Genomic DNA, 27,968 nt, shown 5'->3' with positions numbered 1-27,968 from the left:
CTTTACGATCCAACACTGTATTGGCTTTCAATATAGAATCTAATTATTTAGAACGTACTGATTTATTTCTTCAGTCATTTGATTTCCTCTTAGAGTGTAGATTTCACGGAGATGGCTGGTTGAAGGGAGAGTTCTGTGGACGTGTGACTTAGGCAGATCCGTGAACATTTTAATTTGTCCTTTATTGTTCTGTTTTTGTGCCCTAGCACTGCTTAATGTGCTCTTGGTGGGAATGGGGAGCGTGTCTGTGAGGGTCACTCCTTTCTGTCTCTCTGGGGACTCCACTCTCAGGTTTCCGGTGTCCTGAGTCCTCCTGGAAGCCTGGGTTTGGACCTCAGCCTGGGGGTGAGCTTTAAGGCGGCGTGTCTCCCTTGTGTTTACAAAGTGCCTTGCTGCCCACTGGGAATGAGAGAATGGGGTTCAGAAACGTGAGTGTGAGAAACCCCACTTGTAGGCGTTGTTCTTACCAGGAGATAGAGACGCTTTGACCCTGATGGTTGAATGCTAGTGGAGTGCCCTGCCTAGGACCACAGTAAAACTGCAGACGGGGCCATGCTCTGGCAGAGCCCAGGCCCAGCAGTGCCGCGGGGCTCACACTGGCGAGGGTACTGACTCTGATCTTGTCTGCGTAGGTATTTCATTAACCACGGAGCCAGCGTGGGCATCGTCAACAGCGAAGGTGAAGTCCCCTCTGACCTTGCAGAAGAGCCTGCCATGAAGGACCTTCTTCTGGAGCAGGTGAAGAAGCAAGGTGAGCTGAGGGGTCGGAGGGCAGGAGAGGGCCTGTGCATCACCGTGTGACGCTCCGTCTGCTCATGTCAGCCTTCACTGCCCACGGCACGTGCCCTGGTGGTGCTCGCGTGCGAAACGGCCAGGCCGGACTCCAGAGGCACGCGAGGCCAGCCCGTCCCTGCAGCCCTGGGCGGCGCACCGCAGTGTACTCGGGCAGCCGGTGGGCCGTGACGCCGCAGGGCAGGCTGAGGAGGGCGCGCCAGCTTCCTCGGCGCACACGGTGCCGGCCCGGCGTCCACGGCGAGGTCCGCAGGGGAGCAGGCACGTGTCCCTCTGGGCACTGGCCAGTCCTCTGACTTGGCACCTTTCCTCTTGAGGAGAGCTGAATGTACTGCTGGTGGGACGTTTGTTGCAACCTCTGAAGTGATCTTTAACCATCCTAATCGTGAAAATTTCTGGTAGTTTGTTACGGTGAGGAAGCTATTAGAAGAAGAAACTCTGAAAATACTTACTTTATATTTTCAGAAGAATCCACTTGAGAGAACAGGTCAGGATTCTCCGACTGGAGGTCTCTGGGTTCTTTTATTTTTAAAGTTGCGAGTAACACCGGGCCTACGGGCAGGGAGGACAGGCCTTGGGGCGTCGCTGGAAGCGCCACCGCGCTGTGTGGGCCCGAGGTGTGGGGACGTGCCGTGCCTCTGGGAGCCCAGCGCGCCCACAGTCTGCAGTCCCCCGCGGTCTCCCCGCGACCTGCCTGGCGCCATCCCAGCAGGCCAGGCGGGCCCGCGCTCACACATCACCCAGGCGGCCTTTTCTCCAGTAGCGGAGCTGAGGCGCTGTGACCGCCGAGTGCCTGCAGAGCTGGGAGTAGTCACGTTTACTAACCTGTCCGTAATGTTCTGAAGGGAAGCAGAATCCCTCGCAAGTGTCTCTGTGCTCACCTACCCCTCAACCCTAGGCCACATCGCTTTGCTCGGCATATTTCTCTACTCAGGGAAATGAGATTTAGAGGGAGTTAATTTATAAAAGTATATGATACCTGAAACTGAGATTCTTGACCCCAGTCTTAGGTGTAGCAAGGGGAGGAGGAGGAGCAGACAGGGGCCTAGGAGGTGACGTTCTGTGGCCCCGAGTGAGCCGCCTGACCTCCGCGTGTTTCTTCTCTCCTCTGTTTGGTGGGGGTGGTGACACCGTTACACTCGCCTCAGAGGACTTGGGGGGGAAGCTCAGACGGCTTCACGTGTGAAAAGACTGACGTGTCCTTTTGCAGGTGTTACTCAGTAGCAGCCCTCTGGTCTCATGTTCTTAGGCCAAGAGCACTGTGCGGCCCTCAGCGGCCCTGCCGTCTGCGCTGTGTGTTTTAGCTGGGTGGCCTCTCCCTGGTGGGGTGGCTCTTCTGATGCAGAGTAAGTTGGCTGAGCACCCAGGTCGGTGACGGAGCTGCGGCCGACTCTCGGCCCTGAGGCAGGCCAGCCAGGTCGCGGCGGCTGAGCAGCTGTCCGGCGTGCCTCTGCAGGGCTGGATCTCGAGCAGGCGCGGAGGCAGGAGGAGCAGCAGATGCTGCAGGACGCCCGCCAGTGGCTCAACAGCGGCAGGATCGTGGACGCGAGGCAGGCGCGCTCGGGGGCCACTGCCTTGCATGTGGCTGCGGCCAAAGGCTACTCCGAGGTCCTCAGGTGGGTCCGCACGGCAGGCGGGACGCGCAGCCAGGGGCAGGCGCAGGGGTGAGGTTCCCAGCAGAGGTGCCGTCCCTCCTCCCCCACACCGTCCCTCCTCCCCGCCTTCCTCCCCGCCCTCCTCCCCCACAGTTCCTCCTCCCCCACACTTCCTCCTCCCCCACACTGTTCCTCTTCCCCCACACCGTCCCTCCTCCCCGCCCTCCTCCCCCACACCGTCCCTCCTCCCCGCCCTCCTCCCCCACACCGTCCCTCCTCCCCACCCTCCTCCCCCACACTATCCCTCCTCCCCCACACTGTCCCTTCTCCCCACCTTCCTCCCCCAAGCCGTCCCTCGTCCCCGCCCTCCTCCAGCACACCAGCCCTCCTCCCCGCCCTCCCCCACACTGGCCCTCCTCCCCCACAGTTCCTCCTCCCCCACACTGTCCCTCCTCCCCCACACTGTCCCTCCTCCCCCACACTGTTCCTCCTCCCCCACACCGTCCCTCCTCCCCAACGCCATCCTTTCTCCCCCATACTGTCCCTCCTCCCCCACACTTTCCCTCCTCCCCACTCTCTTCCCCTACGCTGTCCCTCCTCCCCCACGCCGTTCCTCCTCCCGCTACACCGTCTCCTTCTGTACCTGCCGGGTCGTTCACCTCTCTCCTCCCGCCAGGCTGCCCTGGTTTCTCCTGGCGCTCGGACAGGAAGCAGAGTTGGGTGGCTGGCATGGAGGGGCCTGCGGGTCTCCTGCTGTTTCGCAGTTCATCTCCGGCCTCCCTGCTCCCCCCCGCCCCGCTGCAGTACAAGCAGACGCGCACCCCTGTGTCCTCATTAGGCTGGGGCGTAGGTTTCAGGGGAGCCATACTCGCTGGAGTAGGGTGGTCGCCCACGCAGGAGGGGTCTGGCCTCCTGTCCGCCTCCCCATCCCTGTGCGTCCCCCTGCTGTGTGGAGCCTCGGGGCCGCCGGGCTCGCCCAGAACGGGCTGCTGGCGGCTCCGCGTGTGTCCGTCAGCAGACACTCTCACTGCTCGTGTCCCGGACGAGGCTCCTGCTCCGTGTGCTGGGTGTCACTGCGTCTGTCTTCAGGGCAGGGTTCCCTCGCTTGCTTCTCTGGAGGCCCGCGGCGGTGCTGCCTCTGTCAGTCGGGGCTTATGCCGGCCTCCACGTGCCCCGCAGCCTCACAGCCTCAGCGGGAGCCCCTGCGGGAGCCCCTACAGACACTCCTGTGGTGGGAGGTGGCAGACCACCCAGAGAACGGGTGTGGGAGGAGGGAGAGGAAGAGGGGACGGGCTCTGGGTGATCTCCGTGCTGGGGGGTGATGTGGCTGCAGCCCGGTGTGGCCTCTGGGGGCGGGGGGGCTCTCTTGTGACAGCTGCGCTGATGCTTGAGAGGCCAGACCCGGTCTCGGGGCCTGGGGTCGGGGCCGGGGTCTGCAACATCAGACAGATGACTGTGCGTTGGGCAGAGAACCCTGATGCAGAGGATCTGAGTGTCTTGTTCGGGTTCTCCTCAGGCTTTTGATTCAGGCCGGCTATGAGCTCAATGTCCAGGATCACGATGGCTGGACCCCGCTGCACGCGGCCGCACACTGGGGTGTGAAGGAGGCCTGCTCCATCCTGGCGGAGGCCCTCTGCGACATGGACGTCAGGAACAAGCTGGTGAGTGGGCTGGCCCCCAGTGGCGTCCTGGAGCACGAGGCAGGAGGGCCCTGCTCAGTAGCAGGCACTCCACCGGCGGCTGAGCCCTGCACCCGCCCCGTCCACCGACCACGGCTCACTCGCCTGGTGACGTGAAACCCGTCTGCTGCCTCTGTTTACGTCGAAGCCCCTGAAACAGAAAATGAAAAAAACGTTCTCACCTTGGCAGAATGAGCAGTGGGGAAGCCTGGCACCACTGTCTGGGGAGAAGCGAGAGGCGCTTTAGCTTTTCATTCAGAAACCTGATAGCCGAACCCTGCTCACATTCACTCGTTAAAAAACGGGCTGATGACAGCATCCTCGAGTTTGGCTGAAAGTAGAGTGTCCGGCCTCGCTTCAGGCAGGTTAGAGGCCCTGCAGCTTCCTCCCTCACCTGCTGAGTCTGCGGATCCGGAGCCTGGCTGTTTACTCCGGGGACGCTCTGGTCTGCCCTGCCCCACCCTGCTCACCCTTGGTCTGCGGGCCAGGGCCCTTCGCCGAGCTGTGGCCTGATGGTCTCACTTAATGGGCTGCTTCCTGTGACTCAGTCCTGAGTGCACACACCTGGACCTCCTTCTGAGGCCTCTGAGAGCCCCTTGTTAAATTTATCGTAGCAATTATGAGCATTTTGTAAGAGATAGCAGTAGAGATTTCAATTGATTATTTACCAAGAGACAGTAAACTAGAAATGAGGTGATGGTTTCCTGCTCACGGTTTTACAAAATACAAAGCCCTGTGTTTGCAGGGTCTTCTGTTTCTCACATTTCCTCTCTGATAGAGGAGGGTATCATCCTGGCGCCATTTGGCTAGATAGGGAGGCAGCTATCAGAGGGTCAGCGCCTGAGGTGAGCACCAGCTTGTTCCCAGGTGGAGGCGCGTGACTGCCGCGTCTGTCTCCTCGCCAGGGCCAGACACCGTTCGATGTGGCCGACGAGGGCCTGGTGGAGCACCTGGAGACGCTGCAGAAGAAGCAGAGCGTGGTGAGTCTGCGGGCGGGCCACGGTCCACACCGTGGCGGTCTGTGTCTGCATCCTCGCAGTGGTCACTTTCTGCAGGAACTGTCCACAGTCTTAGAGGAAATGTCCCCGAAATCGTTGTTGCTGAAGTTAGCTCATTATCTCGTGTCACCTGAGAGCAGCTGGAAGGTAAACACCGTGACCGACTCTGGTTACCCTGCGGTTATAGGAAGTGAGTGTGGTGTGCTGGGGTCAGTGTTTTCCAAACGGGGAGTACCGAGCTGAGGATGTCTCATGACTTCCTTATTGACTGGGGGGACTTCTTTATTTAAAGGAGGTTGACTACAGGGAGGAATGTGTTTCTTTCTTAAAAATCAGGCAAACTCACGAAGCTCAGAGGTTTGGCGTGGGCCGGCACTTGGTCAGTGATTCATACCTAGCCCAGGTCCATCAGAAAGCCACAGTCCCTCCCTTCCTCCTCTCCTAAGTGTGTGGTGGTTTGCTCCTGGGCCCGTGGCGCAGCGCCTCTCAGGAGGACCATGGAGGCGTGTGCCCACGTCCAGGTGCCGTGTGGAAGCCCTCCCCGGCTGGGGCGAGCAGGGAGCGAGTCTCGCTGCACTGGAGGAGGGGCATCGGGGGGAGGACGGAGCCGGTCCCTGCAGGGCTCGAGCAGCTCCCCTTGGGGCAGAAGAAGGTCACGCTCTTGCTTTGCTGGGTCCTCCTCTGCGGGGCTGTGGCTCGGGTTCAGAAGGGCATGCAGAGCCGTTCTGAGGGGAGAGCAGGGGGCTCCCTGCCAGGGCTCCCGGCACACAGCAGAATTGGGCTGGGATGGGAGAGGCCTCACTGGGGAGCCCGGCCCCAGAGCGCAGACGCACAGGTCAGTGGTCCCTGTCGCTGAGCGGTGGCAGCCGCTCGAGATACAGTAGCCTTGCTGATACCAGAGTGTGGTTTTCACGGTTAGGTGTTCCTTGTTTTATGAATACTTTAATCTGAAATAGTTTGGGGGCTCATGTAGGAGTTGCAGAAATACAGTAGGGAGTTTCCATGTATGTTTTACCCAGTGTGGTTCGTCTCTGAACACGAATAGTATCTTCACTAAATAACATCTTCCCACTCCTAGGAGTGGTGCCTGCCTTTGCCCCCGCATAACTTTGGGGTCCGGGGATATAAATACATGTTGTCTGGAGCATGTCTCTAAGTGCTGGGCAGGTTTTCCTAAGGGCTCATTTCCCACTTGGCAGCCGTTTCTCTGTAGAAGCCTTGCCAACTTAATTCAGCATCGGGATCACAGAGCGTTCTCTCACAGGCGCTTCCCTTCAGAGCGAGGTTTGGGTGCTTAGGAGGCAGTTGTCCCTGAAGCTCTGCTGCCATGGTTTTCCTCCGTCCTCATCTCCCAGGCAGCCCCGCCGCTGCGTCCGCTGCCCCCGCTCTGCCTCCCTGCTGGTGCGGGCAGTAGCAGGCTGCTGGAGTCCTCGTCGCTGCTGATTTCTTCCCAGCAGTCAACGTCTTCCCTTTTCTGTTTTCTCGATTTCCAGCTTCGAAGTGAGAAAGAGACACGGAATAAGCTCATCGAATCAGACTTGAACAGCAAGCTGCACAGTAGACTCTTTAAGAAGTAAGATATTTGGGTTTGAGCCCTGCTGTGTGTGGCATACTTAGCTTGAGAATTGATACAGTGAAGAGACTCGTGTCTGACTGTAGCCAGATGGTCTTTAAACACGGGTGGATGTTTGAGGGGTGAGGAGGTGGGTGGCATTGATATAGGGGAGACCTGTGAGTGGCTGAATGTGTGTTTACTTTGTGAAGTTTTGGAGACCGTGTGTGATTCTTTTCTCCCAGCTACGGCTGTTGGTCCCACCTGCTTCCCGAACTAGAAGCTCTGAGCCTGGGGCCACGTCCGTTCCGTTGCCCCTGTTCCGTAGTCACGTGGTCCTGGTAAACATGGTGAACATGTTTACCGTAGTCACGGTGGTCCCAGTAAACATCTGTTAAGTGGCTTGTTAAAAGTGGTTGCCCCGTTCACCACGAGGAGTCGCAGCCCTCCATTTCCCAGGTCTCACGTCGGACACTAGATGGACCTGAGGGAGGGTGTGTGTTCTGTTACTGCTTCTACACAGAGGTTCCTCGCTTGTCCCCCTTCTGCTGGCTCCGCCGTGAGCTTAGACAGTGGTCTCTCCTCTCTGAGTAACGCTCCGATTGTCGTCTCTACTTTAGCAAAGAGAAGATGCTCTGTGAGGAGGAGACATCCAAGTCCCACCGGACGGAGGAGGAGAGCAAAGAGTCCAGCAGCTCCAGCTCTGAGGAGGACGAGGGGGAAGACGAGGCCTCGGAGTCAGAGGCCGAGAAGGAGGCGGGGGACCCCGAGGCCATCGGTCCGCAGAGCTCCGGGGGCTGCCGCGTGTCGGAAGGCAGGTGGCGGTGGCCCTGGGGGGCCCGATTCCAAACGGGCCTGAGAGCATTCTCTTCTCCCTTCTCATCACGCGAGGCCCCTGTAGTTGCCAGTTGGGGACTGAAGAAGGAATAGAATCCTGGTTACCTTTCTAACTCTGATGGTGCACGCCGTGTCGAGAGCCTTAAGTTTGCTCCGTGGTGAGAGTAGGCGCTGAGCGCGGCGGACGCCGGGCCCCAGGTCAGCCCGGGGCCTCCACTCGCGGGCGGGTGGACGCCGGGCCCCAGGTTGGCCTGGGGTCTCTACTCACGGGACACCTGGAACGGTACGCCGGGCTCCAGGTTAGCCTGGGGTCTCCACTCGCGGGCGGACGGACGCCTGGCAGAGCCAGGTTTTGCTGAGTGGGTCTGCCTGGCAGTGGCTCTCCTGGGTAAGTGGGGGCTCGTGGTGGGCTGAGACTCCACAGGCCAGGGCCTGCGGTCACCACGTGCTCCCCTCCAGAGGTGTCCTGAGAAGACACAGTGTTTTCGGTGAGGGGGAAGGCCCGCCTTGGCTGATAGTCGAGTCTGCAGCCCCGCCAGAGCCTGCCCATCCCTGGCACCTGCTCTGTGAGGGGGTCTCCTTTACTGACGTGATCTCCACAGCTTCAGGGGAGCGCTGCCCTTGTCCACGTCTGGCCTCTCAGAGGACGTTCAGGACTCTCACTTCTGTAGAGCAGATGGGCAGCGGCTTGGCCTGTAGAGCAGGAGAAAGCCGTTCAGTCCCTGAGACGCGATTCGCAGGCACGGCGTGCTCCGGAAGTGCCCATGTTGAACCCGTCGGCCGTGTGCGCGTTCGTCTTCCCAGAGTTTGCTCTTTTCCTGGGGCTTCCGGTGTTGTCTGGAGCGGGCGCCCAGGCTTCTCTGTGCCAGGCCACCACCTCGGCTGCCTGGGCTGCCGATCGCCCCCGGCTGCCCAGGCCTCGGGTCTGTTGTTCCTGCAGCCTGGCTCCACGCCGCTCACGCTGCTGCCGCCGCACCCTCCTCAGCGCCCTCCCGTGCCGCCTTCAAGGCTCTGCCTGCAGAGGGTGCCCGAAGCCCGGTGGCCTGGCCTCCAGGACCTCCTGCCAGGCTGCACTGTCCCCGAGTCCGGACGTGTGCCAGCCGCCCTGGGCTGCTGGAGCTCCCACACGGGCCCCGGGGTCCTCCCTACAGGTGCTCGGGCCGTGGGCTTCAGCTCTGCCACCGGGCGTGGACTCTGTGACTTGTCAGAGGCTGTCGGGCCTGCCGGGCTGAGCAAGTCTTTCCTCAGGCTTTCCCTGTGGGGAAGCTGCAGGCAGGCCCCTGCCCCGCGCGTCACCGTCTGCCCTCCGGCAGCGCCCCTTCCCTCAGGCCGTGGCTGGGACCCGGGGCTGGGGTCTCCGGGGGTGTTGCTCCCGGGTCCCGGCCTGTACTTGGCCTGGGATGGGCAGGCACAGTCACTGGATGTTCTGCTGAGTGTGTCCTGGTCACGCAGAGGGTAGGACAGCGTGTGCGTGAGTGAGCGGTGAACGCAGCCGGCCGTGTTCCCTCGTGAGGAGGACTGTGAGATTGGGGTTTATCCCGACACTTCCGGGCCGAGGTCGAGGAGGACGAGGAGGGCGCCTCCTCCCGTGAGCGCATCCGCATACGTCTGCACGGGCACGGCGCTTCACGTTTACGCGGTGCTTTTAACTGCAACACCCTGAGTGTGCTCATTTACTCCTTACACCGAGCTGTGTGTAAGCAGGAAGCTAGCCCCACAGGTGAGCTGAGTGAGGTCTCAGAGCGGGGGTGGTGTGCCGAGACCCCGACTCTGGGGCTCAGAGCAGCGGGGTGGGCGATGCGCAGAAAGACGCTGGGGAGGGCCCGGCCCCCAGGGTGGGGCTGAGGAGAGCTGCGCCGTGGAGGAGGCAGGAGTGGGCAGGAGGCCGGGGCTCTCGGGCCAGTCCTGGGAGCCAGTGCGTCCCGAGCTCCTGTGTCCCGTCAGCCGAGACACTCTCCTAACTTGGGGCCCCCTCGCCGGTCCCGGGAGCCGGTGTGTCCCGGGCTCTCCATGTCCCCCGTCGGCTGAGACGCTCTCCTAACTTGGGGCCCCCTCGCCGGTCCCGGGAGCCAGTGCGTCCCGGGCTCCCCGTGTCCCCCGTCGGCCGAGACGCTCCCTGACTCGGGCCCCCTGCAGCCCCGCTCTTCTGCCGCCCTGTCGTCTCTGCACAGGGTTTCTCCTCTGACTCGGGTTCCCGCGGGTGGAGCCGCTGTTACTGGATGGCTTAGCCTCCGTGTGAGTTTGCTCTCCCCTAGCAGGGGGTTGTGGGTGCTCGGGGACGCACTGTGGCCTGCTGACCTTCCTGGCGCTGGGCCCTGGGCAAGACAGGTGCTCAGCACTCACTTGGTGGGGCCGCGGTGGAGGCTTCTGCCCAAACCTTCCAGGTGCTGCCTGGACCCGCGCAGGCCGAGCAGGCCCTGACCACAGTTAGAGCCTCATGAAATGATGGTTTCCGTGTGTGTTACACACGCACGTGGTTATGAGGAGTGTCAGTGATGTTCTGAGGTAGGTGTGAGCAGTTTGGCTTGCAGTTCTGTTTTTCCTTTTCTCGTTCTGATGTGCCGTGAGCCTCTGCTGTGTTAGTGACCCGCTGCTGCATAACAAGCCAGCCCGGAGCCTGGGGGCAGTAGGACCGCCGTGTGCGCCCTCCAGTGCTGCGGCTGGGAGACCTGGGGGGCGTCTGCCGGGCGCTTCCCTGTCATCCGTGCAGGCGCACTCAAGCCTGCGGTGAGCTGGCCCGCGGCTGGGGGGCCTTCTCCTGAGGGGCCATCAGGCCCGCAGCCTTGCTCTCCCCGTGACAGCTGGATCCAGCCATGATCAGAGGGCAAGATCCTCACACGTCTGCTCGTGTCCCATTTGCTTCTGTGCCAGGGGCCACAGGCGGCCGGGGGTCAGGCCTGGAGTCTGTGGGGGTGGGCGGCACACCCAGGATACAGGCTCACTGGGCAGGCCCTGGGACAGCTTTTGTGGTTATTGTGAATATTCAGGGCAGTCTGAACATTTCTGCCCAGGAAGACTGCCTCGCTGCCAGGCCTGACACTGTGACGTTTTATGAATGGGGGGCCCGGGGGCTGGGCCTTTGGAGTCCAGGGACCGGAGGCACAGCAGCCCCTGGGTACACGCAGACGGGGTTCCTGTCAGCACCCCAGGAGGGAGCCCTCCTGTTTATGTCTCCCAGCGCCCTCCAAGAGAGCCCCTGAGAGCGCTCTCCACCCAGGGGCTGCCGCCTTCCTGTCCCGCCGCCCCGGCCCCCCACGCTGCCTGCCCCGCCTTCCTGCCCTCGGAGGGGCAGCTCCTCTCTGAACCCACTGTGCACTGGATGTGTTTGACCTTGTGTCGTCACCATGATTGTTTTGCATCTTATCGCTTCTTTTTCTGATTGCCTAGGAAGCAAGGTCTGTCTTGCACTTTCTCTGGCTTTTTCTGCCCAACCCCTGAGTGGATTCCGCCTGTACTTCCTGATGAATTGTATGTGTGACGTATAGTGAGAAGGTTGTCCGTTGTTCATGTGGGAATTGGCGTTAAGACAGAATTTCACTGGAGCCTGTTTTCTTGTAAGAGGCAGAGATTGCCGGAGGTTTCATCGTGGATGGAATCTAAGCCTTACCCTGGTGATCTGTTTGATAATGGGTACATCTTTTGTGTTAGAACAGTACAGGCATGCGCAAGGGTTTCCTAACGCACTTGTTGCTTCTCCTGTCTTTCACACCAGATGACGGGCCGGGCGCCATCACCCCCAGCCGTCCCAGCCCTGACGGCAGGAGCAGCGTCACGGAGCAGACCCCCGCACGCCCGCCGAGCGCCGCCCCTGCCTCTTCAGCCAGGAGAGTGAGTGTGCGCTTGATCCGGATGTTGCGCCATTGCGGTAACAGACAATTGTAAAGCCCTTAAAGACACATTCGCGCCTTTTTCCTTACGTGAGTGATTGTTATACATACGCATGTGTATCTCTTTTTTCTAGATTTTTTTCTATTATAGGTTATTATAAAATACTGAGTAGAGGGTGCCTGTGTCACACAGGAGGTCCTGGTTTATTTTATATACTTCTGTTGGTTAGTTGCTAAGTTGAGTCTGACTGTGCAACCCCCATGGACTGCAGCCCGCCAGGCTCCTCTGTCCATGGGATTTCCCAGGCAACAGTACTGGAGTGGGCTGCCATTTCCTCCTCCGGTTTATGGACAGTGGTGTATATATGTTACTGCCAGATTCTCCACTCACCCCTCGCCCCCCTCTCCTTCGGTGACCATGAGTTCATCTCTGTCTGTGAGTCTGTCTGTTTTGTAAACAGACGCATGTGTATCTTTTTTTCCGATTCCACATACCAGTGGTATCGTGATACTTGTCTTTCTCTGACTGACTTCACTTGGGTCGTCTCTAGGTCCGTCAGTGTTGCCACAGAGGGCCTTAGTTCATCCCTTTTGTGGCCCTGTCGTGGCCGGGTCTTCCATTGCTCTCGTGTGCTGCCTCTCCGCATGCCTCCCGTCACGGTGTAGCAGGGGGGCCCAGACGGGGCGCTTTACGCGTCGAGGTCTGTGTCCCACCGTCTGGGGGCTGGCAGTCCGCGACCGCGTTGCTGGCGGCTTCGGTCCGTGGTGAGGGCTCTCTTCCTGGCGCTCAGACGACCCCCGGGTCTCCAGATGCAGCCACCGTGGGTGTCAGGGCGTCAGGATGTGGGTCTGGGGGTGGACACCAGCACTGCATCATGACTTCCCCACAATGTGTTTACAAAACTTAGAAACCATCGCCAGGCAGTTTGGCCACAGAGTGTTGAGGGGACCCGGGTCTGGCGGCCTGGGGCCAGGAGAACGCTGCCCGAGGCCTCTTGTGTGCGAGTCTGAGGTTGCGGTGCGTGGGTCAAGGCCGGGCCGGGCGGAAGCCGGCCAGGGCGCAGCCTGGGCCCTGCGACGCCCTCTCGTGTCTTCACTCTCCCTCTGGGAGTGAGGTCTGTGCAGCTGCTGGTGGGAGAGCGCAGGTCGGAGGGGCTCAAGGCCGGCGGCCTCCCTGGCCTCCTCAGCCTGAGGCTCGCCGCGGGGCAGCCGGCGCGTGCTTTGCCTGAGGCGCTTCTGCAGACACTCCCTCACTCGCTGGCCCCCTCGGCGCCTCGTGGGCAGGGCTCCGGTGTCCTCGTGGGGACCGGAAGGCAGAGGCTCAGCCGCTCTGCGTTCCTGGGCGCTGCTGTGAGCCGTCGGGCGACACCGGCAGGACGTGGTCCTCCATCGTGAGGTGTGTGACTGGATCACCCGCTCTTGAGGAGGAAAAGGACTGGATTAGGAAAGCCACCGACACACACCGTGCTGCTGGGCTCAGAAGGTGCTGGGGGAGTCCAGGTGGCTGTTCAAGAGCCCACGGGGCGGGGGCGCACGGAGGAGCAGAGCTAAGCCCGGCAGGCTTCTGCTGCGATAGCTGTGTTCCCGCTTGCCAGCAGCAGAGCTCCCTGGTTCTGGAGTGAGAGCAGCGCTCCGGCAGGGCCCCCGCGGCCAGGGAGGTCGGGGCTGGTGGTCCCAGGGAGGCCGTGCCTCAGCCTGCCTTCGGGCCGACTCCGGTCTCTGATGTGTTCTGTGGTTTGTTGAAGTGAGATGCTTAAGGACAGTGTAAGCTTTCCGTGAACCTTTCTTTTCCAACGTTAACATTACTTTTTAATGAAATGATGGTAATGAAAATGGTAATTCATTTTTGAAAGCTGTTATCTTGGCAGAATTTAAAACCTGGCAACCCTATAACTTCTACCATTTTTTTCTTTTTGATTTTGCTTCTCCTTGAAATCTGAAATGCTTAGAACTGCTGCCTGTATCAGATAAGCAGTTTCCTTGACATAAGCAATTAGAATGTGGGTGGAGAGGCCTGCAGCGTCTGTGTCCGTGTTGCCTTAAGTCAGCTCACAGTCCCATCACAGGGCCGGGGCCACCGCCCGTGTCTCCCCGGGTCCACGTGTTGTAGGAGGGTCAGCGCTCAGCCTGGTTCACAGGCGGGAGGGTGGCGGCGTGCAGAGGGGCGGGCTGCTGTCCCCCGGCCCCGTGTCAGCACTCGCCCTGCTGGTGGGTCCTCTGTTGGGTGGGCGCCCTGGGAGCGGCTGGGGGCTGCCGGGGGGGGTGGTGGCCGTGGCACCTGGCCTGCTGTGGGCCCCTGCGCTCCTCACGTTGCCCTCACCGCTCAGCCGAGGGTGAGAGGAGCCGTTGGGACCTGACCTCTGGTGCCCCTTCCCTCGTAGCCCTCCAGCCTCTTCAGCAAGCTGGAAGAGACCAGGGACGAGTCTCCGTGTTCATGGAGGCTGGGCCTCAGGAAGACCGGCAGCCAGAACATGCTGAGCGAGGCCGCTGGGGCCAGGGAGGCCCTTCGGGACCGGGGCGCGTCTGTCCACCGCTCGGCCTCCAGTCCGCGCATCTCCGCCCTGATGGACAACAGAGAAAAGGTGCGGTGGCGTTCCGTGGCGGTTCCGCCTCGGGGACACATAGAAATAGTTTCCAGTCCGTAGTTTGGTTCTGGAAGTACGGAGCCTTTAGAAGGAGGCAGGCAGGTGGATCACCACGTGCCTGTTTGCTTGGGATGATTTTCGGCCTGGCCGGCCTTCTGTTCATTCTTCGCGTCCCCCTCCCTGGGGCAGAAACGCGAGTGAGGACGCGCGGGCTGGGAGGTGGCCTGAGACGTTCTCTGAACCACACCAGTGGCTCATTCTCTTGGTGTTCAGAAGCAGAGTGCCTTAGTTGGGCTTTCAATCCTAATGAAGCTCGGGCAACTGAGCACTTAGAAAACAAACTTCCGTGTCCGCGTCCCTGACTGACGGGTGTACGTGGGGCTGAGCCCTCAGCTGCTGTTACCGGGAGCTGCGTGTTCCTGGTCTGAGTTGGTCCAGGTGTCACGGGTCATGCTGCCGACTTGTCTGATGGGCCGGGTCTCCTCTGAACGCAGCCCCTATGCTCAGCCCTGTGTTTCTGGAGACACTCGGGCCAGGGTGGCTGCCTTTCAAGGCAGAGAACGCCAGAACGCAGCTTGTCTGTGGCTTTTCAGAGTCCCCTTTTGGTGGGACTGCTGCTGTTCGCTTATCTGATCACCCCGGCTTTTCCCGAGAGAATTCTCTCCCTACATGTTGGTGTCTAATGGAGGAGAGCTGGGAATAAGCCCTTGTTAATACTTCTCGAGCTGGAGTTGGTGTTGAGTCTGGAAGTAAATCACGCAGGTGTGTAAATCCTGCTTCGCTGCCCTGCGGTGTCAGGGCGGCCTTCTCTGTGCTTCACTTGTTTTGACTTTGCAGGAGAGAGAACCCAGAAGCTCCTTGAGTTCACTGGGGCTGCGGAGGCCGGGCAGCACTAGCGACCTTGAGGAGAAGGAGAACAGGTACAGTCGTGCCCCTCCCCCTGTCCGAGACCCCCAGCCCCACCCCCTCAGGCCCTCAGTCCAGCGCGGGGGTCCCCGACCCGCCAGGGGGCTCGCGTTTGTGCAAGGGGGCCCTGTGTCCACGCGGGTCTCGGCACACGATCCGCCCGTGGGCAGCACTAAAAACCTTGCTGCGGAATGGAGTCGAGCAGCTTCTAGTTTGTACGTCAATGTTAAGATGAGTGTGGGAAGTGTGTACACCGTGTCTCAGCCGCCCGTGGGCTGGAGCCGGCTCCTCGAGGTGTGGTCCGCCCCCGCCCGCGGCCCGGGCACTGCCTGCAGCCTGCTGGCGATGCGGAGGCCTGGTCCTCCCGGGCCTGCTGGAGCGGCCTGCACTTGCCCACAGTCCCCGCCTGGGGAGGCAGAGGCCCCGAGCTGCCAGCTGGGGGTGAGCCTCTCCTGGGCGTGCGCCCTGTCGTGAGCGGAGGGGCCGCTGCTTCTGGACGCTCGTCCTGTCCATCCCAGCCCCGCTCTGCTTGCTTGGAGTGACCTGCCCTGGGCCGACCCACCAGCCTTTCTAAATGAGGAGCAAAGTCACCACTCCTTCCAGAAGCTCCAGACCCTGAAGCGAGGCCGTGGTCCACAGTGAGGTGGGCTGGCCCTGAAGCGGGTGAACGAGCAGACAGATGCCGAGCCGATCCTCTGCCTGCACAGGGGGCTGCTGAGTCGGCAGACGGCCCCTGAAGGGCGTCCCGCGCGCTTCTTTGCTGCGCCCCCGCCTGCCCGCCCCCGGGGCACGCCTGCAGCAGCCTGAGTGCCGCCCTGTCTGTCCCGCCTCCGCAGAGAGTCGGCTGCTAACCTGGTGCGCAGTGGCTCCCAGCCCCGGCAGCCCTGGAGGGACGCCGCCAAGGGGAGCGAGACCCCGCAGACGGGCGCTCCCTCGACCTTCGTGTCGACCTTCCTGAAAAGGTACCCGCTCCCTCATTCTGGCTGTCGACTGACACTGACGGGTAGTACCTGCATGCCTTTTTACACCCGATTAGCATCACAAAAGTGAATCAAAAAGTAAATTGCTTTTAGATTTCTTGGGATTAGCATTTTAAGTAATTTTAAATTAAAATTAATTTCTTTTCCTAACTGAATTAGAGTACGCTAATTCCAGCTTCTCCCCACAGACAGATCTGACACACACTCCACCCTTTCAGTCCTCTGCAATCTGCAGCCAGTCACGGCTCCCAGCAGCCTCTGAGCGGGACTGGACTTAAGCCCCGTCCTCATCTCCTGTCTCACCTGGGGAGCGGGGAGGCAGGGAGGGGCCCAGAGGGTGTCAGGGGAGGTGGGGACACTTTTTAATTTAAAAGTCTTGTGTTGAAGCCTGTTCATTCAGGGACTTGAGTTGTTTTTTTTTTTTATGACTTTAATGGCCCTCAGATCCATCAAGATGTGAAAGTCGCAAGTGTGGTGCAGAGAAGGTACCCGGGTGTCCCGCCCTTTCTCATCTGTATGCCCCTTTCTGCAGTTACTTTCTTTGCCTCGTGCCAGCCAGCGAGCAGCGCAGCTTTGCCAGAGCCCTGAAGCTGTAAGACACAATTAATATTCCAGCTTAAACTCTGCTGCTCGCGTGGACGACCGACTCTCGTGGCTTCTTCTCAATTCTCTCTTCACTCCCACTGTCTTGACCCCTCCACTGCCTCTCCGTGCCACAGTCTTCATCATTAGGTGTTTGGGTGATTGGTTGGCTACCCTAGATACAGTCTTTGGCTACAGACTGTGTTTGGGATAAAAACTATTTTCATTTGACTGGAAGAATCTTACCAACCAGTTAACGTCAGAACGTGGGCACCGTTCCGAAATCAGAGAGCCACTGCCTCTTGAAACTTCGGTGCTGCAGGCGTGTCCTTGAGAGAAGGCTCAGCTTGGACAGTGTGCCTGTCCAGCTCGGGGATGAGCTTGAAGCTTGTCCTACAGCCTCCGCGCTTCTGGCTTTACTGAGGCCGTTGCCTGTTTGTCTTCAGGGGTGAGGCCTTAGTCTGAATAGATGCTTTACTGCTCCTTACGGTTGGATCCAAGGCTAAGAACACTTCTCAAGGAGAATAACATCCTAGACCTTAGGGAAGGTGAGGCTGTGTTCACTGCTCAGGCCTGCTGTTGTCCATGGTAGGCTGGGGCTTCCCTGCCCGCGTCTCAGCGGGCGGATGGAGGGAGCAGTGTTTGGTGGGCAGATGTCGTCTGCACAGTCTTGGTGAGCCAAGAGCTGGGGTGGGGCGAGGGCCACTTCTCTGTAGGGCGGGAACATGCTTCCTTCTACAAGCGAGTCTGAGAGAGCGAATCTTATTTTATGATCTTTCAAAAGGAAAGAATCATACACAGGCACTATTTCAGACAGAAAGCGCGAGTAGGTATTTGTCATTCTTGGACTATGCCAGCTTTCAGAAGCTTTCCGTTTTCTTCTTATTTTTTAGGCAGAAATTCCTTCCGTACAGTCCAGTAAGATGCGTCTTTTGCCCAGGAAGTCTTGCTGACCGTTTCAGGTCACAGGCGCAGTTTGCGGTTACAGTCAAGTTTTTAAATAAATTCTCACTCAGATGATCGCCTGCAGCAGTTGAGGAGGCTGTTGCGTGTCTCGGTGGAGCAGAGAAGCTGGGCGCCGCCGCCCGCCGGGGGCTGCTGTGTAGACGTGGGCCCCTGGCCCCTCGAGGCGCCCTGGCCTCTCTGCTCTGCGCTCCGTGCTGAGTCACTGCTCCAGAGCATCTCCAAGCTTTGGCAGCGGTGCTTCTGTCTCAGGGAGGCCTCTGGGCTCGCATGACTTTCTGTCTTGGAGGTGGTCGGAGTTTTTCCTAATGAAATGGCTGTTTCCGGTCTGCCCTCTCAGGCCCACCCCGTCCATGCGTTCTGCTTCCTCCTGCTGCACCTCTTCTGTCCTCCCCTCTGCGGGGTGATGGGCGGAGGCCTGCTGGCTGCAGGCCCAGCGCGGGTCGGTGGGTCCCTCCACGCCCAGCGGTTGCGTCCCCTCCTCCGGCCAGCTTGCTTGCAGCGCCCAGCTGGGTGGGGAGGTGGTGCTGGGCGGGCGCTGAGCCACGTGTCCTGAAGGGCGTGACCATGTGCTGTTCTGCAGTGCGTCCTGTGCTGGACGTGGTGGCCTTCCGCCCCCACCTTCCGGCCCGTCGCAGCCCACTCCTGCTGCCCCCTCCTTGCTGGGGGTCATCCCTCCCCGGGCAGCCGGCTGCCTGCCTCCCGCCCGACTCCGCGCACCACGGCAGGCAAGCGGCTGGGCCGGCGGGCCCGCAGGTGCGGCGTGGCGAGCTCAGGCCCGCGGTGCCGCCCCGAGGCTGCTTGTCCTGTCAGCGGAGGGGCGTTCAGGCCTCAGCTTAACAGGACTGCTTTCGCCTCAGTAACCCTACAGCCGGGCCTGCGAGCCCAGGGTCAGACTGCTGTGGTGAGTTGGAGGTCACAGACATCCCATCTTTCACTTACGCTTTCTGTAATTCTCAGTAGGACTCCTCTGTGTGTCTTTCTGGAGGATGGCGTTCAGACCCCGGTGGGCTGAGGCTCGGTCCTGCTCCGGACGCGCTTGGGCTGCGGGTGGGGCCTTGCCGCTGGTCATGTCTTCCTGGCGCCCGGCCCTTCCACGTGTGACGCGGCGCGGAGCTTCCCCTGCGGCTGTAGCTGGCGTGACTGGTCAGAGCCCTTCCCCGGGTGCGGCCAGGGCCCTGCTCTGCTCTGTCCCTGCAGCTGGCGCAGGAGACGAAGCCTCAGCGAGGGCAGGGCTGCCCGGGCCCCTGCTGGGGCCGCCTGACGCTCTCCTCCCAGCGCGGTGCTGGGCGCGCTCACAGCCCTCGCGTGACCTTGCACACTCGCCAGGCCCCGTGACCGCGTGTTTGCACAGGGCGCTAGCCCGTGGGGACAGGCATGTTGTCCCCACACGTGGCGATGCTGAAGCAGAGAGGCTCCTGGCGAGCTCAGAGCGTGGCCTGGGGAGGAGGCGCAGCAGCTGCCTCTGTGTTGAGCCCTAGCCTGGGCCAGGCATGGGGCTCGTGCTGAACAGTTATATCAGGACTTGGTTCACTCTCACGTACAGTACATCTGGTAATAGTGACTCAGGTATGATGAATCTTCATTTTTCCTCTCAGTTGGGAGGTCACAAGATAGGGCTGGCACACGGCTTGAGTCCCAGTGGTTAGATCGTGGCTTCCGTTTCCAGGGGTTGCCTCAGGGTTCAGAGTAGCTCCTAGAGTCCTCGCCATCACGGCTGCGTCTGGGCCATTCGAGGGAGGAGGAGGAGAGCGGGTGGTTTGCCAAGAGGGAATGCCTCTGACCGAGAATTTCCCCCAAGCACTCGCTTTCTGCTCTTGCCTCGCGGGCTCCCTCCAGCAGCCAGGGAGACTTTGAGGCGTGTGGATCCTTAAAGGGCACACGGCTGCCCTGAGCTGTCGGGCCTGGATTGAGGAACGTGAGTGTGGGTGTGTCCTGTTGGGTCCTGAGGAGCCCTCCAGTGTGTGAGCAGCGGCCGTGCTTTATAGATGAGGAATCTGAGACCAAGAGCGCATTGATCTGGCCGCGGTCTCGGGCTGGAAGGAAGGGAGGCGGGTTGGAGCCTAGATCTGTGTGTGCAGGGGCTCTTCTCTTTTCACTTCTTTAGTTTCCGCTGAATTTATCTTTTTTTCTGGGCACTATACTAAGTGTTCCACAGGCTATGTTTTATTTAATCTCATAAGACCTTGCACTTCTAGGGATCACCATCCCTGTCTTAGAGGGCGAGAGATCAGAGAGGTTAAGCTTGGCCCCAGGTGGTTCCAAAGCCTCTCGTTCCCGCCCCAGAGCTTTTCCCAACAGTCTGTAAAATTATGCACTTCAGAATAGTAAAAGTCGTGTTCTGTGATTTAACGACAGCCTTGGCATTTCTCCGGCGTGAGAAATTGCAGCGACCAAAGCGTGTGATTAACGAAGAAGAACTTCTTGAGAGGTTGTTGATGATTGTAAATTTTTTATACCTTTTTTTCTGGTTAATTTTATTAGTGCTTCCTAGACTCTTACACATCTTGTAAGTCTGAGGAATTATTTGCCTTCATTTAAAAAAAAAAAATGTGAAGTCTCACGTTTTTCCTGAGCTGCTATTCTGGAGAAGTTGCTTGTGTTTTTTAGATACCAGTTCAGAACTGTTCTATTTTTATCCTTGCATCTAGGTACTGTATTGATAGTTTTATGATCTGATCATTCTTTCAAGCTTATTATAATGTGATTATTTGAAAATGAGCTACTCATAAGCATTTATGGTGGTTGTAAGTAGGTGAAAAAGGCAGATTTTTAGCGTTTATTACTTCCCTTGCTTCCCCATCTCTGTGAGCATCAATTTTGGGTCTCTGTTACCCCAGCAACAAGCTGTGACATCACAAACGATGGCTTTTTGGGTGCAGAGCCAGTGGCTGCTCTCAGTCTTTGTTAAGAAACAAAGATCTTGTTTTCATGTAAATGAGTGTAGTTGCACAGCCTGCCAGGGGAAGTCTGTCTCAGGGCTGCACGTAGGATCCTCCTAGTCCCGTCGGGTCTCTCCTGTCTGCAGCTGTGGGTGTGGACAGCCAGGCGCTGGCTCTGTGGAGAGAGCGGTCGCTCTGCTAGGTGAGGTGGCAGGGTGCTCCCGAGCGCGTCTGGGCGATCTGGGAAGACGGTCGTCGGGTCTGGGGTCGGCCGCGGCCCCTCGGGGCTGCCTGCCTGGGGCTGAGGGCGTGTGAGTGACCTCAGCGTCGCGGGGTGTGTGTGAGTGTGGCAAGCAGGGGGCGTTCACAGCGCCCGTGTGTCACTGCCTGTGCTGTAGCGAAGCAAATGAAATATCTTTTTGTATCTCAAATAAAAAATTTTTTCCTTTTTCCTGAAACATAACTCCTTAGGTAGAAGATGTCAGATTGAAAGTGTAATCATTGTTGTAAGATTTAAGAGCTCATAATTAAGAAAACAGACCAACCATAGACAAATTCTGAGTGAGAAAATTCTCTGGGCGAGCCCACCTCAAGGCTCTGCCTCTGCCAGGGCGGTGCTGTGTGTGTGGGTGTGGGTGGGTGTGTGTGCGCGTGCACGCTGACTGTTCCCTTTCTGCTGTCTCCTTCCTGACTTCAGGGCCCCTCACAGGTCCCAGGGCGGTGTTATCTCTGTGTGTGTGTGTATATGCTGACCGTTCCCTTTCTGCTCTGTCCTTCTTGATTTTAGGACCCCTTACAGGTCCCAGGCCGACTCCACGGCGGAGAGAGCTGACGGCATCACCTGCAGCAGCCCGCTCTGTGTGATCACAAACCGCGCCCCGCCCAGCACTGCCAATGGGGTTCCAGCCGACGCTGTGCTCTGCGCCCCTGGCCCCGAGCCCTCTGTGGACGCCAGGGAGAAGAGGAGGTGTGTGACCCCCGCTCCCTGTGGGCGCCGCTCTGAGGTGGGAGGTGCAGGGTGGGTGGCCCGAGTGAGTCCCCGGCTCAGAGACTTCTTGGAAATGGACCTTTCTCTTATGGCTTGGGTTTGTACTTTGCCTCTCGGAGACTTTCGGTGGAGATTTTAATTATTTCTGATTATTTAACATATGTATTTCTTCTGTCATGGATAGAGGCGTTTCTTCTTTCTCTTCGTCTTATGAGAAAGAGAGGCCCCTCGCAGACCCTGTTTCCCCTTGGTGCTGGAGCACCTGAGCATGGCGGAGGGTCTTGCTTCTGCACTGGGTGGTCCGTGCTGACCTCTGGCAGCAGAGAGCAGGGATGTGATAAAACGCTCTGAGAAGCAGAGCTCGATGTACAGTGGGGATTAATTTGAGAAGAATGTCAGAAAAGGCAGTGGGCAGTGCATGACGAACGGACGGGGGTCAGTGGCTGGCTGTTCTGTGGACTCACTGGAGGGGTGGAGGGAGCAGCCAAGAGCTGACCTCAGACTTCAGAGAGGAGCTGAGAGAACTGACTCCACACTTAGGGGGGAAAGCAAAGAAGAACTAGAGAGCCTCTGATGAAAGTGAAAGAGGAGAGTGAAAAAGCTGGCTGAAAAAGATCATGGCATTTGGTCCCATCACTTCATGGCAAATAGATGGGAAAACAATGAAAACAGTGGCAGACTTTATTTTTCTGGGCTCCAAAATCACTGCAGATGGTCACTGAAGCCTTGAAATTAAAAGATGCTTACTCCTTGGAAGAAAAGTTAATGACAAACGTAGACAGCATATTAAAAAGCAGAGACATTACTTTGCCAACAAAGGTCCGTCCAGTCAAAGGTATGGTTTTCCCAGTGGTCACGTATGGATGTGAGAGTTGGACTGTGAAGAAAGCTGAGTGCCGAAGAATTGATGCTTTTGAACTGTGGTGTTGGAGAAGACTCTTGAGAGTCCCTTGGACTGCAAGGAGATCCAACCAGTCCATCCCGAAGGAGATAAGTCCTGGGTGTTCATTGGAAGGACTGATGCTGGAGCTGAAACTCCAATAGTTTGGCCACCTGATATGAAGAACTAACTCTTAGAAAAGACCCTGATGCTGGGAAAGATTGGAGGTGGGAGCAGAAGGGGACGACAGAGGATGAGATGGTTGGATGGCATCACCGACTCGATGGACCTGGGCTTGAGTAAGCTCCGGGAGTTGGTGATGGACAGGGAGGCCTGGTGTGCTGCAGTCCATGGGGTCGCAAAGAGTCAGACACGACTGAGCAACTGGACTGAACTAAGCATCGGGCCTGAGAGACCTTGGAAGATATGACTGAAAAGGACAGGCCATTTTCTCCCATTTGAAGAGGTGGTGAAAAATAGAATGCATTCCATTTGGGAATTGAAGACTGGAGCCATAATTATCCCTTTTTTTAAGACTATAAAAAGAAGTGAAATCTTACAAAATTTAGATTCCAGTTTGACTTCATTTTGTTTTGAATATCCAAAAGGAGGAGTGTTGTATTTGTGAATGTGTGTATATGTGTAGCATGTCAGAGCGTCTTCATCTACAAGATACAGTGAGTTAAGCGTTTTAAATACTTGCTCATTGTAAAGACAGCTCAAAGACATGTCTTTCGAGATGAAATGGAAGGAAAGTAAGTTGAAAAAGTGCTTTTCTTCTTCCTTTCCTTCCTTTTTTAATTTATTTACATAAAACTTGAAGAGATTCTATTTTCTGGGCTAACAGATTGCAGAGCCAACAGTTGTCATCTTATAATGGGCTTCCAGCCAGGAAATTTTTAATAAATCTTCAGTATTTAATGTTTATGTATTTCATAGTTCAGATGTAATTTAGATACTGTTAGTTTCATCCAGAAAGTAAATTCAAAAGTAATCTTTCATTTACTGAAAAGAAACTCCCTTTGAAAACTGCTCCTGAGTGGAGACAAGTGAAATGGGTTAAATCCACCGTTGGGAGCACGGCCCCTGAAGGACGGCTCAACCAGGCGATGCAGGCTGAACCGCTAGCACTCGGGGGCCGCAGGGAGAGCAGGGGGCATGGTGACTGTCTGCCGGGGGTTTATACCCTCTGAGCAGTAACCTGCTACAGACTGTGAGCTTGTTTCAGAAGTTTAATGCAGCCCACAAATATTTACCGAGGAACAGCTGTGTACACATGCCGTGTAGAATGCGGGTGCATTTCACCAAGGAGCAGTGTCTTACACATACTCTGAGATGTGACGACAGGCCTTACAGAGGATGTCTGAGGGTCAGAGAAAGTCAGGCCAGGAGTGCGAGGCCCGCCCTGTTGAGAGCTGCGGGGAGGGGGTGCACACTCCAGGCAGCGCGTGCCGTGCAGGCCCTGCAGAGGGGCCGTGTGCGAGGCGCCCCGTGCTCCAGAGACCCTGGAGGAGACTGCTATGTGGAGGGTGAGGGCGCGGGTGGTCCGGGCTGAGGCCCCAGGGCAGGCAGGGGCTGCAAGGGGCGGCCGCCACAGCTGGCGAGGAGTGCGGTCTTACGCTCAGAGCCGTCATTGGCCTCGGGAAGGGTGTCCGGAACACCTTACAGGGGTGCGAGTCACCCGTCCATGCCAGAGCTTTTCATCTCCTTGAGAGGAGCCCGGCCCTGGCCCTCAGCCCCGGGTCTCCACGCTCCCCGTCCTGCGGTCTCTCTGGGGATCCCTATCTGGAAGTGTCGCCCCGAAGTGCCGTCCGCGCGTGGTCTGCTGTGACTGGCTGCTTCCCCCGGCCTGGTGTCTCCAAGGCTCTCCGTGCTGCGGCGTGTGTCAGGCTGTCTTCTTTCTGCGGGTGAGCACTGTCCGTTGCACGGCTCTCCCGCATTGTGTTTGGCATTCGTGAGTTGCTGGACATCTGGATTGCTCCTGCCTCTTGGCTGTTAGAAACATTCAGGTATAAGTTTCTGTGTGCATATATGTTTTCATTTCTCTTCATATATGTCTGCATATATGTTTTCATTTCTCTTGGGTGTATACCTTAGCGTAGAATTTCTTGGTCATCTGTCCATAGAAGATTTTAGCCAAAAGAAAAAATAGTAATAACTTGGTCTGACTCATATTTTTTAAAACTCTGCCTTTTGAGCTCTGGTTGCAATGTTGCGTGTGGAGTGGACAGGGAGGGATGATGGGGAGGAGGTGAGCTGACCCGTCGGGGCCCTCGGCGGGGTGGCCGTGGGGGCAGGGGACAAGGAGCCCCCTTGGGGCAGCTCCAGCAGCGCGGCAGGTGGGCCCACAAGGACCCTGCTCCCCTGGTCAGCATAGCAGAGTGCAGCTGAGCAGGGAGAAGGAACGGAAGCTCCCAGGGGGCAGGTGTGAGGAGGCCCCAAAAGCCAGGATGGTCTGCGGGACCCGGGGCAGCCTGGGGTCTGGAGTCGTGGATTTTGCGCCCAGTGTGGACGCAGGATGCTGGGCTGTGGCCCTGAGTGGACTTAGGCCTTTCAGCAGGAGCCCATCTGGGCTGCCCGGGTCCCGGCCCCTGCTCCAGAAAAGGGGCAAGGGTCTGGGCATGGATGGAAAAATGTTTTTAAGTTTTTTTCTCAGGATTTTGAAGAATACGTATGTTTATGTTATTTTCTTCTTCAGATTCTTCTCCTTTATAGGATATTACAAGAACTGAATGTAGTTCCCTGTGCTTACAGTAGTCTTTATCATCAGAAAAATCTCCTTTGGGCTATTTTTACTACGCATGCAGTTTGGAAATCCCAAGCCAAGAGTCTAACGTAGAAACCAGGTGTGTACTCTGGAAGTCTGGGGGCCAGCATGGCACAAACGTGTTTGAAACTGCCTTGAAAAGGAGCACGTGTCCAGCCTGGGGTCTGAGGCATTTCTGTGCCGCGGTCCCCTCCACAGACGCCGTTGCAGGGAGCGCTGCGAGCGCTGCGGCAGGTGAGTCCCGCAAGGGCGCGCTTGCCGCGCGGGGTCCAGGTCTGCAAGCTCCGGCAGAAAATGCAGACTGTGCTTCGACTGGTCACATCGACACAGTCAGTCCGCAGGATTTTATTGGAGCCAGACTGGAGGAGTGTGACCTGGAAGACCATCTCGGGAAGCTCCGAGGGTGGTTCTTCCCGTTGGAGGTCCTGGCACAGCAGCTCAGCGAGGTTTGGGGCACCAGGCCGCGTGCCCACACACCATGTCGTGCTGACGGTTGGCACGACCCGGGTCTGCTCGTCCTCACGGCCCCGTCCAGAAGGAAGGCTCGCTCTGAGGGGCCGTCTCGTCGCGGCTGGGGCTGCTGCTGCGTGTGGTTGAGCAGGCGTTTCTGCCGACAGAGGTCTGTGTGAACGGCAGACACACCGCACGGTGGGGAGGGGGCAGAGGGCAGAGACAGTTGTCTCATGTCTCAGTCGTTCTTGTCTAGCCATAAAGTGTGAATTTTACTCACAGAGTAACTGGCAGTGACCAGTTGTACTGAAGGCAGGTCTATAGGCAGAGCAGTCTGGTGAGGGGGTCGGGGGCGCTTCTTGAGACAGGAGGGTCTGCTGCACGCTCGTGTGTCCGATGGCGCTGCGTGAGTGTGCTGCAGCCTCGCGGAGAGGCTGCCGTGCACCCGGGAGAGGTGTCGGGAGGCGCGGTCCCAGGAGGGCTGGCCCACGTGTCCCTGGGGAGGCCAGCAGGCCACCCAGGAGCCGCGGGTCTGAGGCCAGGCGTGTGGACAGGCCAGCCGCACAGTGCGGATCGGAGGTGCAGGGGAGCTGCCCAAGGAGGGGCCCGGCTTCGGGTTTGAAGGCTCAGTTGTGGGGGGTGGGTGGTGATTTAGAGGGAACACGAGACGCTCAAGGAACAGGCTCTCTGAGCCTGACGCTGGGGGAGGAGAGGCCGTGCAGCGGCCCCCAGGTGTCTTCTGTGAAGCAGGTCTAGATGAAGAAGTAGTAGTGTTCTGTGGCTAAGTGAGCTTGTCCAGCTGCGGTCAGACAGGGTGAACAGGCTTCCTCGCCAGCCTCAGGGCAGGGAGGGTGAGCATCTGCAGCCTTCCCCACGTTCCGTGTCTGCCAAATCCTTGTGTTTTTCGGGAACCCCAGTGGTCTTCCGCTGGGAATGATTGGGAAGCTGGCGCCCCAGAGGCGGGCAGGAGCTGGTGGTGACCTGTGTCTGTGCTGAGAAACCTGAGCTGCTGCTCTCAGGGCCGTGGGCTGGAGTGTGTTCAGCTGGGAAACGACTTGATCAAATAAAACATGCCACTTAAGCCTTTACAGAATTAAAGCCATTCAATTTCTCCTTCAGACAAACGCAGGCTGAAAGAAATAAATCACATGTTTTGCAAACAACTGAATTTTCCTTTTGAGAAAGCATGCTGGGTGCTCGTTCTCGTCCTGACGCGGCTTTCTCTGAGATCGGGTCCTCGCGGCGGTTTTCTGGCTCCTGCTGGGACGCGGAGGCCTGGGGCCTGTGTTTACAGGTCCGGTTGGAGACAGCCGGCGTCGGGTAAATGCGCCTTCAGACCGGTCACAGGAGGTCCTGACCCGGGGGACGTTGTCTCGGGAAGCAGAGTCGCTGCAGCCTGTGATCTGGGCTGGGTCCCGTGCCCGGCACACTGCCTCTCCCGTTCTGAGCTGCCTCCGTGGCTCTGTGGGTGCAGCCGCAGCCGTCCCCACGGGGCCCTGCACTCAGCCTACAGAGCTGCAGACAGGGCCACGGGCGCCTCAATGCAGGGGCTGGCCCAGGGGACGCACTGCGACTCCGGTTGTCATCGACACGGGAAAGGTTAGCCCCAGGCTCGTCTCAGGGATGATGGATAGCTTATTTTTCACTGTATTTTCCAGAGTTGTAGAGTGATGGAATGTTCTTGTTGTAATGGTGGTGGAGGGCCGGTGAGCCTGTGGACAGGTGTCTGTGAGGGTGTGTGTCTGTGAAGATGGCGCAGTCCTTGAGGAGCAGGCGTGATAGTTAAGTGGTTCTTAGCATTTGCTGCATGGGCTCAGGGTGGGACCTCTGCAAGTTTTTACCTTTGAGAAGGGCACAGTCTTGGGTTTACAAAGTTTCTTTTCTTTCTTTTTTTTTTTTCCCTGAAAAGCACCCCTGTGCCTCGCACGTCCCTCTTACCCAAAGAAGGTGGGTTATGGCGCCAGGGTGCAGGTGGAGATGCCGACGCCCAAGAGCCTCAGGTCGGGCAGTGGGGGCTGTATCCCAAGCCTGTTTTTCCTCCCCATTGAAATTACTAACCATTTCTTATTTTGGACTAAAAAAAAAAAGTTTCGGTCCCGGGGCCAGTCCCATCTCCACCTGTAGCGGGAGCACAGCCGTCTCCGCCTCACGGCCCTCCAGGCCCTGCACCCCGTTCCGGGGCTGCTGCTAGGCCTGAAGGTCCCCAGGGCCGTGCGGCTGTGTAGGGTCGGCTGGGCCGGAGGCGCAGTGGGGCGGGCATGTGGTGAGAGCAGCCGTGGCACGTCCCGCGGCCTCGGGTTTTCCTTAGCAACGCTGTAAACACCCCTGCGCTAATCTTAGAGTGCCCGCCTTTGGTCCTCTTGGTCGGCGTCTCCTCCAGCTTTCCCCCTCCCGTGATCCCCAGCCCTGAATTTTACATATTTTTTTTTTCTTGGCTCCCTTTGCTTTTCTAATAGAAATGACCAAAATGGTTTCTCTCTACACAAACTGAAATTATTTGTCTTTCCCAAATAGCTCCCACACACTTGCTTTGTGTGGTATGTTTACAGCCGAGTCATGTACGCCACATGGGTCGACCTTCCTGAATTCCTCGGGGTCTTAGTAAGCTGGGCAGTTACTCTGCTGAGTGAAGCTGTCAGCAGATTAATTTGGCATTGTCTTTGGAATGTGAGAAATTTAAACCAAGTAATTAAACTCTGAGTCAT

The 27,968-nt window shown here is 58.1% G+C and overlaps 1 protein-coding gene across 3 annotated transcripts in view; it reads left to right on the top strand.

Moving 5' to 3' along the window:
* The window catches only part of PPP1R12B (protein phosphatase 1 regulatory subunit 12B), a 165,737-nt gene that overhangs the window by 55,993 nt on the left and 81,776 nt on the right, over positions 1-27,968 (top strand). For 2 of the 3 annotated variants that reach the window (XM_065936358.1, XM_065936359.1), the window contains exons 3-13: positions 633-751; positions 2,249-2,408; positions 3,904-4,048; positions 4,972-5,046; positions 6,558-6,637; positions 7,237-7,430; positions 11,166-11,281; positions 13,662-13,862; positions 14,703-14,785; positions 15,608-15,733; positions 20,966-21,145. In XM_065936358.1, the coding sequence (XP_065792430.1) occupies positions 633-751; positions 2,249-2,408; positions 3,904-4,048; positions 4,972-5,046; positions 6,558-6,637; positions 7,237-7,430; positions 11,166-11,281; positions 13,662-13,862; positions 14,703-14,785; positions 15,608-15,733; positions 20,966-21,145 (1,479 nt within the window). Of the gene's footprint in view, positions 1-632; positions 752-2,248; positions 2,409-3,903; positions 4,049-4,971; positions 5,047-6,557; positions 6,638-7,236; positions 7,431-11,165; positions 11,282-13,661; positions 13,863-14,702; positions 14,786-15,607; positions 15,734-16,195; positions 16,237-20,965; positions 21,146-27,968 lie in introns of those variants that run through there. The other variant, XM_065936360.1, reaches the window with a different exon arrangement.

The sequence above is a fragment of the Muntiacus reevesi genome, chromosome 5 (assembly GCF_963930625.1).
Source record: "Muntiacus reevesi chromosome 5, mMunRee1.1, whole genome shotgun sequence".
NCBI classification, from domain to species: Eukaryota; Metazoa; Chordata; class Mammalia; order Artiodactyla; family Cervidae; genus Muntiacus; species Muntiacus reevesi.
This window is presented reverse-complemented; position numbering and strand designations above follow the sequence as displayed.